The sequence below is a fragment of the Ambystoma mexicanum genome, chromosome 2q, assembly GCF_040938575.1.
Source record: "Ambystoma mexicanum isolate Mex_15411 chromosome 2q, UKY_AmexF1_1, whole genome shotgun sequence".
In the NCBI taxonomy this organism is placed as follows: domain Eukaryota; kingdom Metazoa; phylum Chordata; class Amphibia; order Caudata; family Ambystomatidae; genus Ambystoma; species Ambystoma mexicanum.
Genome location: NC_090924.1, coordinates 319,236,377 through 319,252,779, shown reverse-complemented (window position 1 = coordinate 319,252,779; position 16,403 = coordinate 319,236,377). Strand labels below are relative to the sequence as shown.

The 16,403-nt window shown below is 44.6% G+C and overlaps 1 protein-coding gene across 2 annotated transcripts in view; it reads right to left on the bottom strand.

The window, feature by feature from the left end:
* Positions 1 to 16,403, bottom strand: part of LOC138569372 (testis-expressed protein 2-like) — a 436,050-nt gene that overhangs the window by 238,932 nt on the left and 180,715 nt on the right. For both annotated transcript variants that reach the window (XM_069647296.1, XM_069647297.1), the window contains exon 2: positions 7,394 to 8,786. In XM_069647296.1, coding sequence (XP_069503397.1) covers positions 7,394 to 8,758 — 1,365 coding nt within the window. In that variant the 5' untranslated portion in view covers positions 8,759 to 8,786. The remainder of the gene's footprint in view (positions 1 to 7,393; positions 8,787 to 16,403) is intronic.

Here is a 16,403-nt window from a genome sequence, read left to right as displayed (position 1 = left end):
CCTGCAGGAGGTTGTTGCCTCCAAAAGGCCGCAAATGACACGTAGAGAAGGCAGAATCCCAGACAAGAAGGCTGTATTGTGTTTCAAGGATGCCAGTGCCCCTACTGGGTGAACAACAGAGTTGGGGAGGTGAGGCCAAGCCTGTAGTACTAACCTTGACTCGTAAACTGAAAGACAGTAAAAACAAGAAAGAAACACACACATCCAGTGAGTTGGCAAGCGACGTGAGAGACCGCTGTGTGCTAAAGGAACGATTGAAGGGGCAACATTATATTGCTCAAGCGAAGGAGGTGAAAGGAAGTAGCCCACTCGAAAGTCTCTGTGAAAGGTGAAAAGTTTATATCGATTAAGTGAATGAACTGTAAAAGGGAGGCAATTGAAATTGACCCTGAGAAAAAGGGTGAGTAAAAGCATAACTTTGAACTTTGGTGCATAATACAGTGAAGTACCCAGACAGGAAAGCACTGGGGTAAATAACATAAGAGTGTCAATTGAAAGTTGGTAAGTGAAAGTGGTCCTGCGGAGGTCTGTAGAAAAAAAAGCCATGCACATTCGAAAGTCTTTGACGTAAGGAAACAGTACGAGCCCAACTCAGGGAGACAACAGGTGTAATAAGTTAGGGGAAAGGAACCCCTAAAAGAGGTAAATTAATCTTGGGGAAGGGAACCCCTGCAAGTGTTTTATTTTGTTGTAAGTGGTCTGAGCCCAACTGAGGGAGACCGACGTGAACTTTTGCTTTGAAAGGTCTGAGCCCAACTGAGGGAGACCAATGTGAACTTTGCTTTAAGGGGTCTGAGCCTGACAAAGGGGGACCAAGTAAACTCTTTTTATGAACTGTATTTTGGAAATGGGAGAGTAAGACTTTAACGTGGAAGGCCAGACGGATCTCGATCGACATCTTGAACTGCCTTTGTGTTAAGATCCTGAGCCATAGTGCGTAAACTGCCTTTGTGTTAAGATCCTGAGCCATAGTGCGTCATCTTGCCTACAAGGGACAACCTTACTTCGTGCTGTCCAAAGTGGGGAGGAGAGCTGACTTAGCCACATTTATTCTTTATAGTTGAACACTGACTTTCCTTTGCATAAATATTCTCTTTATCACACTTTCTGTACAAGATATAGGGCAGGCATTAGGTTTTTGTTAGTATTGGCCATTTTAATTTGACAGACTAAACTAGGACTGTTTGATTTATTATTTGATAATAATAATAATAATAATAATAATAATAATAATAATAGTTGAGACTACTCCCATTTTAGTCATAAGGCAAAGTAGGAGTTTCTTCAATCCCATTGAAACTTCAATAAAGGGTTTACAAATTGTTTCTTTTGTGTCAGTCTCATACTTTTGATAGCATGCATCCCTGACAGTATTGAACTTGTGTCACAGTGGTGCTGGGTTGGTTGGTAGTTTCCCATTGATTAAAGCGTTCTATGGTGTTGAGATTTATATGCTCGACATTTGAGATGTTGTAGGAAACAATAATGAGTTGAAACACACAATGTTATAGTATATATTGGTGATTTTTAATTGCACAGTTTAGCCCACACGTGTTTCAACCCAACAAGGGTCTTTTTCAAGGCTGTGGCATACAGAGAATGCAATGTGAAACATACGGTGGACCCAGTGTGGTGGAATATGGTTTAAGACCAGATAGTGTAAACAGGTGAGTAGTTACATGCCATTGTGTACAGTGTATTGCCTTGTACCGTAAGTGACATAAAGCATTGTTATGTAACATGGTTTCAATTGTCCATAATTAGTTAGAACCTGTAAGAAACATGTAAGATAGTTTACAGTCTGAGCATCGTGGTGTTATTTGGTTCAAGGACCAGGTGAGCAGGTTAGTGACATTGTATAGATCACATACCCACATTTGTAGGAATGACATTGAGAATTGGTATATATCAGTTCCATTTGTTAAAATTGCGGCAAAAATGGCTGTGAACACAAAATATTGCTGCAAAAAGACTGTGGATTTTTCCGGTGCAATCCATGTAACGGATGCGGGGACTCCCCCGCAACCCCTGGACCCACTATACCACTTAAGGGGAGTGGTGGACACCCCGCAACCCTTTCTCCCTTTAAATGGTGTAATGCTGTACACCTTTAACGGGTCAAACCACAGCATTTTTGCCGTTATTTTATTTACTGGCAACATGTTTGCCGCAATTTTATCACTGCATACCGATATATCATGTTGTTGGGGTATTGTTAGTTAAAAGCAATGTTTGATAAAATGTGGGTTTAGATAAAACGGTAGTTATTTGGTAATAATATCAATCAGGAGTTTGTATGATGGGAATTACATTTCATTTAGTTGTGGTTTGTTTAGCACAAGAGTAATCACATTAATTATCATGACCATGGAAATGATTGTAGGTGAAAAGGACCAAAGAGTCAAGGGTGACATTATATTTATGATCAAGAAACAGAAAACACCAAGGAAGGGAAAGAGTCAGAGAAGGAAGGGAAAGACTGGTTAGAAGCTGGCATGGAGGACGTTGATTAAAATACACTAAAGGATATAGTATGTTCTTACCATAGGTGTGGGTGCAGGTACGGTAGGCTTTAAAGAATAATGCTCTAAATTTGAGCCTCCAAATGGTATAGCCTGTGGGGTAGACATAGATGGAAAACTTTTGTAATGTGTACAGGCATTGGTCGAAGGGAGCTAAAAGTACTAAGTCAGAGAGTGCCTAAAGGTAGTTGGTCGGTTTACAATGCTCTTGTCAACCGGGCGTTGGCATATGGCCAGATAAAGGACAGAAGTTGGCCGTGAATTGTATCAGGTTCCGAGGGGTTCATAAAAGCTGCTGGCAATTGTTAAATTCTGCAATAGGGTTCAGGCAAGAGCCAGAACAGTGTTAAGTTCAAGGAATGTGGGTTGGGTATAATTCAGTGAGATCGTATGGCCATGCATATATGCTTGTTGAGCCATTGCGGCTGTGTGAGGGTGCATATTCTAATTAAAGAAAGATAATCATTCAATGAATGTGGATTGGGCATGACCCAGTGAGACGCATGTATTTCTCACTGACAATAGCTCATGCGTATATATTGTTTGTGCCTAAGAATCTGTGAGAGTGTGCACGTTTTAATTAAAGAAGGCAAATCCTTCCATAGAAGAAAGTTTTGATTTGGAGGATGGATGAAGCACCGGAGCGGTAGTGCTGTAACTGCCAGCCTGTTTATGCATAAACGGCCATTTAGTGCAAAATAAACAGATTAGTTACCAAAAAGGAGTAGAGACAAAAAAATGTTTTATAAACAGAAATATTTTAAAGGGAAACAAGTGTAAGGCTGAAAATAACAGACGTGGGTGGACTCGTGGGTTTAAACAGGCTGCATTAGTATTGTTTCCGAGTTCCTAGAGGCTTACCTTTAAGGCCCAGAGGGCCTCTGCAACCAGTTGAGCGGTCTCGGCAAATTGATTGTGCCGGCTTTCATATTGGTTGATGGGTTATAATGTTGCATAGGAGTCACTAGATTGGCTTATGTAAAAGCGAATCTCATTGGCTCACAAAAAACACTGACTATATTGACAGTGGTGATTGTGATAGTTTATTCAGTACAACATGCGATGAGGAAGTAGCCATACAAAGAGCCTATTGAGGGCTGATGGGATAACGAAAAGACAAACCTGGCAATTGTACAGGTATGCAGGTGGACAGTAATTAAAGCATGAAGATATTGCTTGTCCATATTGAGCCATCTGTGGCAATGTACATGTGGTTGTGTCCCTTTATGTTGTCTGTCTCTTCAGTGAGGAGAGGGATGTTCAAATTGTCATCTTGTGAATGCATCATTAGTGTAGAGTATTGTAGGGCTCTGTAACAAGTTCCTCTGGAACTGCAGGGGGATTTGGTCATGGCAAGCGTGTTAGTTGTATGGATGGACATGGCCATGGTGGCAACCTGATTCTTGGGACTGCATGAGGTCATTTGAAAAGTGATGTTCGAAGCCATCGAATTACATTGCTTCCAGTGACTGCATAGCATCTGCATCTCTCTTCCCCTGATGCAAGCTGGATATTTTGTATGGGCCTTCTAAACTACAACGTGAAACGTGTACCCACGAGCTGATAAGTTCCCACTCATGCTCTTCATTCACATGTAGTACACACCATGATACACATGTCTGCTCACCTGTGGGCGCTTGACACCCAGCACCGGCTTTCGCTGCTCCCACTCCCTCAATGCCATGTGTGTGATGCGGCACACCTTTTATTCCCAGGGTGTGCAGTTCAGTGGTTCCAGTGTGCCTCCTACAGTGGCAGATATCTTGTGGCAGTGGGTTGCAAGGAGGCTGAGTGCATCCCACTTTAAGTTATTCCAATGCTTCTTGAAGTACTCAACATCTCGTGGCACTGTCATCACTACCACGTCTTTTTCACAGATTTCACCATAGATTTCCTGCTTGTGTAGAATACTGGTCTTCTGCTTCTCGGTGCTAAACAGCTTCTCCGAATTTGCCACCACCCCCTGTGCTAGCACCTGTGCAATCTTTTTATGAGCTCAGATGACCCAGGGAACATTATGGTTTGTTTGCAGACGTACCATTTGGTAAGTCTTCCCCTTTTCTGGTGGTTACATTAATTCTGCATTAAATTGGTGACATTTCCAAATGGTAAAGAAATTGCCACTATTTCTGTGGAGCAGAGTTTCCATTACAGCCATGTCTTGTTCCGCATATGCGTGGACCCATGATATGGCACTAATTCCATGGAGCATAATGGCAGTAATGTTAATTCCACCACAAAGAATTAGTGTCATCTCTACCACCATACTCGTAATAAGGCCCAATGTCTTTTAAGAGCATCGATCTTAATGTGCAATACACAGGACTCATCGTACAGGATATCATGATATGACTTTCCTGTTTCACCTCATTAAGTCAACTCCCCAACACACGTTTTGGGAATTTGGATGCAAGAGTCCATCTACCCTCCCTAAAAACATTCAATGGGCTGGCCTTAACAGATGACTTCATGTGGGACATGGATGTGTTTACATACCTATGCAAACCCAGACCCAGGGCCATGAAGTGTTCAGGTTCGTGCAGTGTGGGCGAAAGGCCTGCCAGTCTCCTCAGTTGATTTCTGCATTCCCTGACATTTTAGCTCATTAAAGGTAGCCTGACAATTAATTGCCCCCACAGAAGGTTCGGTTCCACCTTGCATACTTCATCGCAAACAAAGTCACATGGTTGATTGAGTGGGCAACTTTGCCACCTGTGTACTGGCCAGGTCCTCCCGGTCAGAGGGTCTCCACTGCCTGGATGCAGCTCACGATGGGCCCTAGTAGAAGTGTTGGGTCACCCCTGTTTCCATCACCCTGGCCCACTTCTTCTGGCAGGGCCACTGAAATGACAGTGCCATCCTAAAGGATAATGCCAACGTAGAGATCAACATCATAATCATCATCACAACTGTCATCCAAGCCACAAAACTATCATGGCCAACTGGGGCACATGGTAGTGTGTCCTTCTCTGTCAGCCCAAACGAAATAGCTTCCCAAGGTGGCATGTGATCAAAGATATCATTAGATTACCAAGTGGTACCTGGTGAGTGGTGGAAGCAGATGGTGACTCAGTTGTTGCCCAAACACCATTGGCTGGTATTAGCTGTGGCACTGCTGGCAGTAGCGGTGGCAGGGGTGGTTATGGTAGTGCGGTATGTGTGATTGATGGAGAGCAATGGTGCTAACATCAAGGTCCTCCAAGTCCTCCTTAATGTCATCCTCCTTACCCCACATAACCCTTCCCTGATGTCTGAGCAGCTGTGGGGGACCCAGTGAGAAACCAGTGGGTGTATAGTGAAGCATAGGAGGTGCAATACACGAATTGGTAATTAGAGAGTACTCACTAAGTCTTTGTCATTTCATGGCTTGCCACACATGTGCCGTTTAAGACTCCAGGAGAATGGCAACATGTCTATTCAGGATATATGATGACATTTAATCAAGCATGGTAATTGGGGTCTTCAGTGCGGTACACTATATTGTATAGGATTTCAATGGTTAACTTTGAGGACAGGATTATTTTGTAATGTCATGGGTCAATGTTTACCCAAGGTACGTTGGACTACAAATAGCTAACTGGACACTTGAGGGCAAACACTCCTGTGTTACAGGTGCAATGTGAATTTATCACATCAATACTCACCTCCAGCTGTGGTGGGTCCTGCACTAACATACTGGCCGTAGAAGCCCTGCCGTTCATAGAGATTACCAATGGCCTCATCACCATGGGAGGACACACTCCCAAATCCACGGCTAGATAAAATGTCTTCTCCTGGTTCACAAATATATGCATGGTGAGGCAACACAAAAAGCTATCCTCTTCTATCCAACTCCACAAGCCTTCTCGTAATCTGGCTCTTCAGATGTTTTGGATTACAACTCTCATGATCCCTCACCATAGACTATGCTGGTTAAAGCTGACGGGAGCTGTAGTTCAGAATATCTGGAGAGCCAAAGGTTGCATACCCCTGTACTATACGGTAAGAGTGATGGGTATTGGGATAGAGCAAGAGTCTTGTTAGTGAGGTTAATGGGGTACTCGCACAAGGGTGGGGAAGAGAGATAGCTGCAGGGATGGTGTAGGGTGCTGACTTTGGTAATGCTGCAAGAGCACTGTGTGTGTGAGTGGGGAGGCATTGTAGTTCTGGGAAATGTGCCGGAGCGCAGACTCTACAGATTGGTTTGCAGTGGCACACACCTAATGTTTCTTGAGTAGCAATGCAAACTTGTGGTTATCAAACCAAGGTGTTTTAATAAACACAATGGCATTGTAGTCTGCCAAGTAGTGAAACTCTCAATAGTGTCCTAGTTCAGTAGACCTTTGGGACTGTACTTATCAAACATCAAGTGAAATTAGACTCATGACATTACAATAGTAGGATTAGCAGATGGGCCAGAAAAAGGTGACTTAAAAGGATTAGCGGGTGATGTATCATCCTGAAAATTGAGTAGCAGTGTATTCAGCATTTTTTGACTCCCCTTCTATTCAGTCCTTGTTACGGCTAATATTGGCTGTATCTAGTTGAAATGCAGAGACTAAAGCTCAATTTCACATCATAATTGGCCAAGATATTTCTCTCCACCATTTCCAATGAAAGCTTGACCAAATACACTGTATCGGTTGTAGGTCAAAGGATCGACAACCAAAGGATCGAATGGTCAAAGGGTCGACACCAAAGGACCAAAAACAAAAGGATCGAATTTTTTTTAAGAAAAATGTGATCCTTTTGTGTCGATCCTTTGACCATTCGACCCTTTGTAGTCAACCCTTTGACCGGACACCCACTGGTATCACTGTGCATTGAAGGACAAAGTCACAAAGTAAGACTTTACTTTCTATTTGTTAGCAATGAAATGAAGAGCCTCCTACCTTTAGGATGTCAGGTTCCTGAGGTGTTGCCATCAACATACTGCATTCCAATCTCTCCTGCAGTGATCGCATCCTCTGGGAAGAGTAAGATGTCTTTGGCACCAGTAGCAAAATTATCAAGATCCCAAGCATGAACCCACCTGCCAGCCCCAAGAACAGCCCGGAAATATAGGCGGGCAAAGGTAGGATGAAGTAATTATAGGCCAAGATTGCCACGCAGGCAAGAGTCTTGCATGGCACAGCACCACAAGGTTGAGATGGCTGGAATCCATCAAGTGTATGTGGCAGGCGCTGGCCTTCCCCAGTGCCCTCTCTGTGCCCTACCTCAACCACTTGAATCACATCATCAAAAGAGCAGATCTCATAGCCACAGTGCCAGGCAGGTACCCATTTTGGTTCTGATGAGCAATAGTCTTGTTGTGAATTCTTCCGCAGGTTTTTGCCAGTGCTTTCTGCCACCCCAAGCTTATCTCCTTCTGCTTTCCCATGCAAAGTCCTTGCATTCTTTGCCTCAAATATGTGTTGGTCCCCGACATGGCCAGTTGGTGACTCCTGGATGGAGGAGCCAGGGTTGGGAGGCTTGTGCCTGGGTGTGGCAGTCACTTCATCTCCAATGATCTTGCTTAGCATGCTGAGTGGCTCCTGCATTGCTTCTGACAGCCTTCTCTTTGTGTCCTCTAACCTGGCCTCCACCTCCTGAACCTTGAAGAAGCTACCCTTGTTCTCAGAGGGAGAGGAGCTGGGGGATGAAGGTGCTGTCCGAGAGTCCCCATTTTTATTTTTGGGTTGTGTGATCTGCCTCCAGAGATGGACGTTCAACTTTGAGTCTGACTTGGACTGGGTGACTTCTGGCTCCAAGCGGGAAATTTCTGTTGAGATGGATTTCACCAGGTTGAGCAATGGCTTGGGCCTGAGGGGAGAGGTTTCCTTTGATTCAATCTCTGTGGAGAGTGACTTCACTAAGTTTATCAGAGGCTTGGGCGAGCTCGGGAGCAGGGGAGACATTGCTTGGGGAGAAGAGTTGGGAAGGCTCCCAAATGAAATATCTGAAATTAACCCAGAATCCAATGGAAATAGCTGGGGGCAATGTCCCTCATTGGCAGATAAAGAGTGGGCATCTAACAATTCATTGGACATAGCACCCTCTGAGTAAGTCGTTGATGGTCTGACTTCATCATCATCCAAGGCGAAGATCAACTCGTTCTCCTCCGGGCTCCCACAGTGGTCGTCACTTGCCGCTGCTGTTAGCTGTATGATTATACCTTGGGATCCACGCACCACTTGCCCTGTCCGGGGGGACCGTTGTGGGCACTGTGAGTTGGTGAAACATTCAGAGTCCTGGCTTGATTTTCGATATTCAGCCATTCTTCATACCATGGTGGTCATGATTGCTCTAGGAGAATGAAGATTGAAAAATAACAGTCTTAGACACAAGAAAACAAACACTACGTTATATCTGTACAGCATTGCATAATGACACAGTTAATTATTTAAGACTAAATCATAAAAAAAATTATGAAGACACCTACTAATAATACTTTACTTCTTTGCAAAGAGCTTCATGCTGTCGAACTTCTGTTTTGTAGCACTCTAATTAACTGGTTTCACTGTTCCCAAATGTAAGCACAGTAAATGTATTGCCTTGCAAGAATGAAAGGTTGAGTCAGCCCTCTGATTGGGATCTGTGACATTCAAGTTGGCTCCAGAGATCTCATTTTCAATAGAGAATAAGGTTGATGATGACAAGGGCCAGCCTCCAGCCTGCTGGCAGTCAACAGACATTACATAATGGACACTGTGCATCATTACGTGTATGATGGTAATGGGGAAAAAGTGGTGGAAATGGAATTACAGCCACTTTTACCACTCTGCCAAATTAGGAGTTACAAAGAAATTGCAGTAATTCTTCCATTGCTAATTCTATCCGGAGGAAATACAGATGTGAAATTACCTTACCGGCTGAGAAAGGGGAGCGGCAGAATGATTTGCGGCAAAAAACACTTTCAATGGTGGCCAAATCTTATCCAAACCAACTTCTCATTCTCAACCCAGAATTCAGATGTCTTGTGTGCTTCAGCTCTGACTGTCGCAGATTCCCAGAGCTGAGTGATGCCTCGAGTAAGAGTGTTCATGGAGATGAGAGTTGCACCAGTTATGGCCACGCCCCCAACTGCTCCACCTGTTCTCCATCACGCTCATGAACGAAGGTACACACTGAGAAAGGTGCAGAAAGCTGTTAACAAACCACTAACAGCCATGAAGTTGCCGTTAAGAGTAGAATAAATGGTGTGACACAGGTAAGAAGGCAGCTAGTTGCATTTATTTGTATGAAGAGAATAATAAAATGTTGGTATGCACACAGCATACGTAACAGCCATGTAGAGCACATAGACATAAAGAATATTAGCACGTAGACATGAAGAATATTAGCACATAGACATGAAGAATATTAGCATGTAGACATGAAGAATATGTACATTAACATACGAGGGACGAAGGCACAACATGGCGGAGAATGAGCCGAAATACTGTTGTTTTAGACTAAACCTAACAAGGCCTCGATTCTGAAAGACTGCAGACTGACACAAAATAGCTTAACACACAGTTTCCAGGCTTCACGGAGCTCAGACAGTAGCCCCGAGCAACCAAGGTCAGTGTGCCGAGTGGAGTTCTGCTTAGCAAGCTGAAAATACACTAGATAGCGTTTCCCAGGGCGCACAGCCCAGTGTTAAAATGTCAGTTAGTTTCAGTTGGAAACCGTGAGAAGTGCACACATCCTTGAATGCAAGGTCCAGATAACTACCATGCCAATTGGCCACTCAATGAATGAATATACAGCTCCCCAAGTGGACCTTGCAAGAAAACACATGCACGTTAAGACAGCAGAAAATACAGTAAATAGATTAAATTAGGTCCAGAACAGTGGTCCTTTACCACGTGACTGAAGCAATGGTCGTTGATGCCAGAGCCAATTACATAGCGCACCTGCCACTTCCTTAGCACATCCAGACACAGAGACAACACAACAAGGCCACAAACAAGACTGACAGCGACAGCCTAGGACTGTGAATGATAGGGGAGTATCTTCATTAAACTAGATTGTAACAGTATGCCCATCTCTACTTCCTCACCACGAAACTTGGCACTGCTTGAAGTTGGCCAAGGCCGATGAGCTAGGACCTGTCTAATATCCTTGTGTTCCCCTTGACTACTAAGATAGTATAATGCCAACCAATGAGATATAGGTCCTCATTACGAGTTTGGCGGTAAACTCGTATCACCGTTTCCGCTTCCTGTTATTCCAGTGCCACTGGGACAGTACAAGTTCCGGTGGCCCGGGATATCAGGCGGCGGAAAGTGTAATTTCCCATTCCCACAGGACTCTGTGGGAATGAGGGGTGCCGGTGCTTCTGTGGCAACTCCGCCTACCGGGTCGTTGCGCCCGGCAGGTCAGACCTGCATCAATTGAAGTCGGGCACTTTATCTTCCCAATGACTACTGGTTCAACATATTGCAATAGAACAAGGAGGAATACATACATACTGCAGCCATTGTACACACAACAAGGCATGGCTGAGAGAGGGAGGAGTCCTGGCAGAGAGTGGAAACTACATCCTGTTCTTTTTATGCTGTTGTTGAGGTGAGGGGAGAATGAGAGGTGTTATCCGCATATCATCCCTAGATTCCAGACGTTTCCATCTGCGGAAGATGAATGCATATATGTATGGATTATACAGTCAAATGTTGGTCTGGTGTTGTATCCATTTTCTGTGATTTTAATTTTCAGTCCAACTGTCTTTAAAATATACATTACATCTTCAGAAAAAAACATTTACATCATTGACCGCCTTGAAATGGCTCCAATGCGTTCAAAACAAACTAAAATCGATGAATATTTTAAAATGAGAAATACACTATTTTTCTAATACATTATGTAAAATGCGTTACACACTTTAAAGCTCCTCCTCAAAATGAACATGCATCCATGCAGGGATATTTTACACAAGAAGAATAGCTCAGTTAATATCTAAGATTACATATTTTTTTGTATTGCTTTTGCAGCTTTCTGCATACATATAGCCATTGGAAGTGGACGGGAAAAGCACCTTCACCATAAAAATAAGTGAATATGTTGTTTACAGCTTAATGTGGCCACGCAGTAAATTATACATAAGACACACCTCATGAAAATTAAATATTGTCCAATAAAAGAAAAATCAGATTTAAGGATGATATTTTCTATAATGTTCTATATTACTGGCATATTGATTTTCCTTTACCATATGCTATGTTATGTTATTTGGCATTTATATAGCACTCTATGGGCCTCATTACGAGTAGGGTGGTAAGGGATACCGGGCACCGTTAAGGAGACCGGTGCCGGTAATCCCTTACTGCCCTACTACGAGTTCCCTTAGCGGGTCCCTCCTTCAACGCCTGGTTTTACCAGGCGTTATGGACGGGACCCGCTAAGGGACTTCAGAGCTAATAACGGTGCCGCAAATTGTGGTACCGTTATTAGCTACTTCCCCATTCCCATTGAGCTCTATGGGGGCTCAAATGGGAATGGGGAATTGTTTTTCAATGAGGACTTACCAGTCCCGCAAAGGTCGGACTACACCGGTAAATCCCCATTGAACGAGACCGGTGCCGGTACCGTTATTGGAGGCAGTCATGGCGCAAATTGCGCCATGACTACCTCCAATCTCGGAATGAGGCCCATATATCAAAGCGCTTGCGGGTTGAATGCCCCTGGGGACCGCAGTCCAAGTCAGTCAAGAGAGTAGGGGGGCATTGGGTGCTTGGGTGCACTCAATATGTGAGCAGCTGATGTGATTGCCTGATGGTAGCTGCATACTAACATTAGGTGCAGTGGTATTGAGAGATCAGTTGAATGTAGTCTCCCAGAGTGCATTCTGGTGGCATTAGGCCTGTGCAGGACACTTATGTGTGCAGCTAGGCTGATTGTTCCGTGGGGTATAGCTGCGTTCTAGTAGGATGTTGAGGTTATTCATGGAGTATTGTTCGTATGTGAGCAACCAGGCCGAAATTGATTGAGGGGTATAGCTGCGCTCTATTGTGTGTTGGTGTAAAGTAGAGAGTGAGCATAGTGATAGGAGAAGTGAGTGTCTGGAGTGGATGTTTTATTCTTATGAGCCCACTGTTCAGGATTACATTTGCGGTAGCTGCAGTCAGAGGTAGATTCACAGCTTAGAGCTGAGTAAGATATGTTTGCTCGGTCAGAGGGTCATTATTTTTAATTTGAGCACTTTGCATCTCAGAGGACCTGTTTCCGGGTCACTGGTTGTGGTGTATGGTGGGTCTCAGGATATGATTGAGCAGGATAATTGGTAATAGGGCAGGAGCTAACTCACACCAATGTAGTCTCATCGAGCTCATTTTCCTGTTCTCTGATTGTCGTTAATGGTGGTTTGCAGGGTAGGCAGAAAGTTGGTTATAGGACAGGAGTTATTTTGCAGCAGTGTAGTAACATTGAGGCAGAATAGTTGGTTATAAGACAGGAGTTTTTTCAGACCAGTGTAGTAACATCGAGTAATTGATGCTAGAGGATAGCATGGATGGAGGCAGTTTAGAGACTGAGTGTTCCAGCGCCAAGGAGGGATCGTATCTTAGGTAAGTGGTTGGGACAAGGTATGGAGGCAGAGGGTATTATCCGCTTGGTGCCGTGAAAGGCTGCAAGGCCTGTGTACTAGACTCAGGAAGAGGATAGTCAGCAATTACATATCGTAACGCCTGCTGGATGCTAAGGTTGCTAGCTATGGTATCTATTTTCTAAATCTGTCTTGGTGATTTATTAGGCGCTTTCTGAGGTCTCTTTTCTCGGTATCGCCTCGAGCATTTGTCTGCAGGCTGTAATTATTTTCCAATGTAATGTCATTGAAGTCGCGGTCCCTGATGGTCCTGCGTTTCAGAGGCACTAGATGGTCTTAATCAGGTTTACGGAAAGAGGCAGGTTTTTAGAGTTCATGGAAGGCCATGTAGTCTTGGTTGTGTCGAAGGTGTGGAGGGAGTGAGTTCCACAGAGTTGGAGCCAAGGTTGAGAAGGCGAACCCTCCAATCCTGGCTGAACTGGAGGCAGGAATCACTAGTAAGAGGGCAGGGCTTGATATTGTGGTTTGGATGCAGGCAGAGGCATTGCAGGTGTTTGTCTTCAACACATTCCATAGCTTGCACTTGGTGCAGGGCCTGAAGAGGGATCTTCCTTCCTTCTCCTCCATCATGGTCAGAGGGCGCGATGTAGGCCTGATGGCCTTCTGGTCACTTCGGCGATCTTCTCCCTTGAGGGGCGCTGACATTCACTGACAACGGGTCCCCGCTGTCAGCAGATGGAGAAAAGAGCACACAGGGTTTTTTTGAACAAAAATAGAACTTTTTTCTGCAAAAAAACAAGAAAAAAACGTAGAAGTAGCTTGCAGAGCAAACTCAAGGACTCCCAACACTGAAGCATGTGGTAAAAATCTGAAGATGGCTGCCAGAGGAGGGGCTTAGGGAGAGGACGGTCATTGGATGGGGGCAGTATGACCCAGAGGACAGGGATTGGTTTAGGGGAGAAATACAGTTTATAAGTGAAAGTGAAACTGTTTTTCCCAGCCTGACCGGGAATATTTATGGGCATTTGAATCCATGCCAGAAAACCTTGCATCTACTTTGTTAGATTGATGAAACAGTTTCTAAGGAAAGAAAGATGTTACATATACTTTTCAGAATGGCATAACATTTCTATGGTAAGGAATAACTTTTATAACTGTTCACTCAAAGTTACAGTTACCAACTAGCTTCTTGTGCAAGTAGGTAACCTTTAAACAGATATTCTCTTTTCTAGGCAAAGGGCCCAATCATTTGAAGTCTTTCCCTTATTCTTAGAGCATGAGGGTTCTCAGGGGCAGCAGGGGTGGGGGGTCACTAGGGTCTAGTGTCCAACAGACAGGTCAGGATAGGTTAAGTAGCAAAAGTCAGAGTTCCTAAGGAAGACTGTTAGAACAAGTAAGTACTTTACTTTAGAGTTAGTTGAGGGTCCAGGGGCTTCACAGAAGACACCCTAGAAGGATTCCATCAGGGGTCTGGGTGCACTGGACGAGAGGATTCCCAATCACAGAAAACACCCAAAACTACACAGGAATCAGAAGAGACTAAAGGTAAGTAAATACCCAAGCCAGCACAGTACCTAAGCACAGAAGAAGATTTTGCAGCACAAGGACTTCAGGATCTGCAGCCAAAAACCTGGTTGTTGCATTCCTTCATCAAGAAGACAGAAGACATGACACTGAAAGGACTTTTGCAGCAAGAATCACAGGGAGTGCTCTAGACAAGGTTTTCCTTGCGGCTGGGTGCGGTTCTGTGGATTTGGTGCCTTTTTCAGGAGCACAGGAAACAACAGAATAACGCCAGTTGGATTCTCGTCGTTTGCAAGGTCCAGCACTCCGGTGAGGGGACTTTTCAGACTGGAATTGTGCCTCTGGAGATCCAGAAGGATGCCCACAAAGTTTCAACGAGGTTCGGAAAGGTTCGAGGTAGCAGGACGCATGGTTAGATCTTTTTGGTTACAAGAAATATATTTAATAGCCTTGTTTACCTGATCTGGGATGAGTTTGATTGCTCCCTTTTGCAGCAGAGCCTCCACTTCTTGAAGATTGAGGAGATTGTCTGGAGACAACAGTCTGTTCTTTGGTGGGTGGTATCAAGGCGTTTGAAGAACCTCTATGCAAAAACAGTCGCCTACAGTCTTGAGCACCCACTGGTCTGAAGTGATCTCCTCATATACATGGGTGAAGCAGGATATCCAACCTACTGGAGAGGCAAAGGAGTGGACCCGAATTGTAGAGTCATTTGCGGGCAAGGGAGCCCCTGGCTGCTGCATTACTACCACTTCCTTTGCCACGCCGAAACCCCAGCTGATGAGGGGTTTGATAAGCGCTGCATGTTCCTTAGCCAGAATACCAGGGTGATCCGCTTGGACCATAGGAACCCTGAGCAGTGCAGGAGAAGGATTGCCCATGAAAGGAGCGGCAGGTTTTAAATACCCAGAGTTACACATATGTCTGCTAGCGATTTGGTTGAGAGATGTTATTTTCGTGTGCTCCTTCTTTGCCATATCAAGTGCGTCGTCCACTGCTTTGCCAAAGAGCCAACTCTTCAATGGGTTTGTTGATGAGCGAGGCCTGCGTCTCAGGTTTGAACACAGAGTTCTTAAACCATGCATGGCGTTTTAGAAGAGTTCCCTATCCCAACACCCTGCCTGCTGTCTGCGCAGAATTGTGTGTTCTCTAAAACATTTTGCTGGGCCCGATGTCGTCCTTGCACAATCGCCAAGTAATTGCAATTTGGTTGGTTTGGGAACATTCTGGTGACCCTCCTGTCCCAGGCCCCATTGGACATCACTAACAAGCAGACTAGTATTGCTTGTGATGCGGGTACTGTCAACCTCAGAAGTAATGCACTTGCCCAGGTCCTACAGCTTCTTACAGTCTTTATCCAGGCGACACTGATGAAGAGAGGAGAACACCTGCATGTTTTCTAGTCGTCATGATCACCAGGGAGTCTGGGATTTAGTGTCCCTGAATATAAAGTGGATCAGAGGGCATGGGTCGAACCATTCTTTCAATGGATGGATCCACCACCAGAGTCAGGGAGGGTGCAAGGGTGGGGCAGTACATTTCCTAATGGAGTCAAGAAGTGGGATAGCCTAACAGAACCTTTTCTTTGAGGATATCTTCCACAATGTCAGAGTCAGGCACTGCCTCCTGAGTGACTATTTTAGAATGGTCTGCTGCTTTCCGAATAATATTATTCAAAAGGGGCTGGTCATCAATCAGTGACACCTCCCTGGGTTGGGAGACAGAAGGGGTGTCCAAAAAGATATCAGGTTCAGCCACATGAGCAGAGGTAATAGGCCAATTCCCGTGGTCATCTGTAGTAAGCCAAGCACCTGGGTCATGGGAAATGGTGGTCTTAAGAGTCACCATCATGATCCGGAACATCACCGGATCAT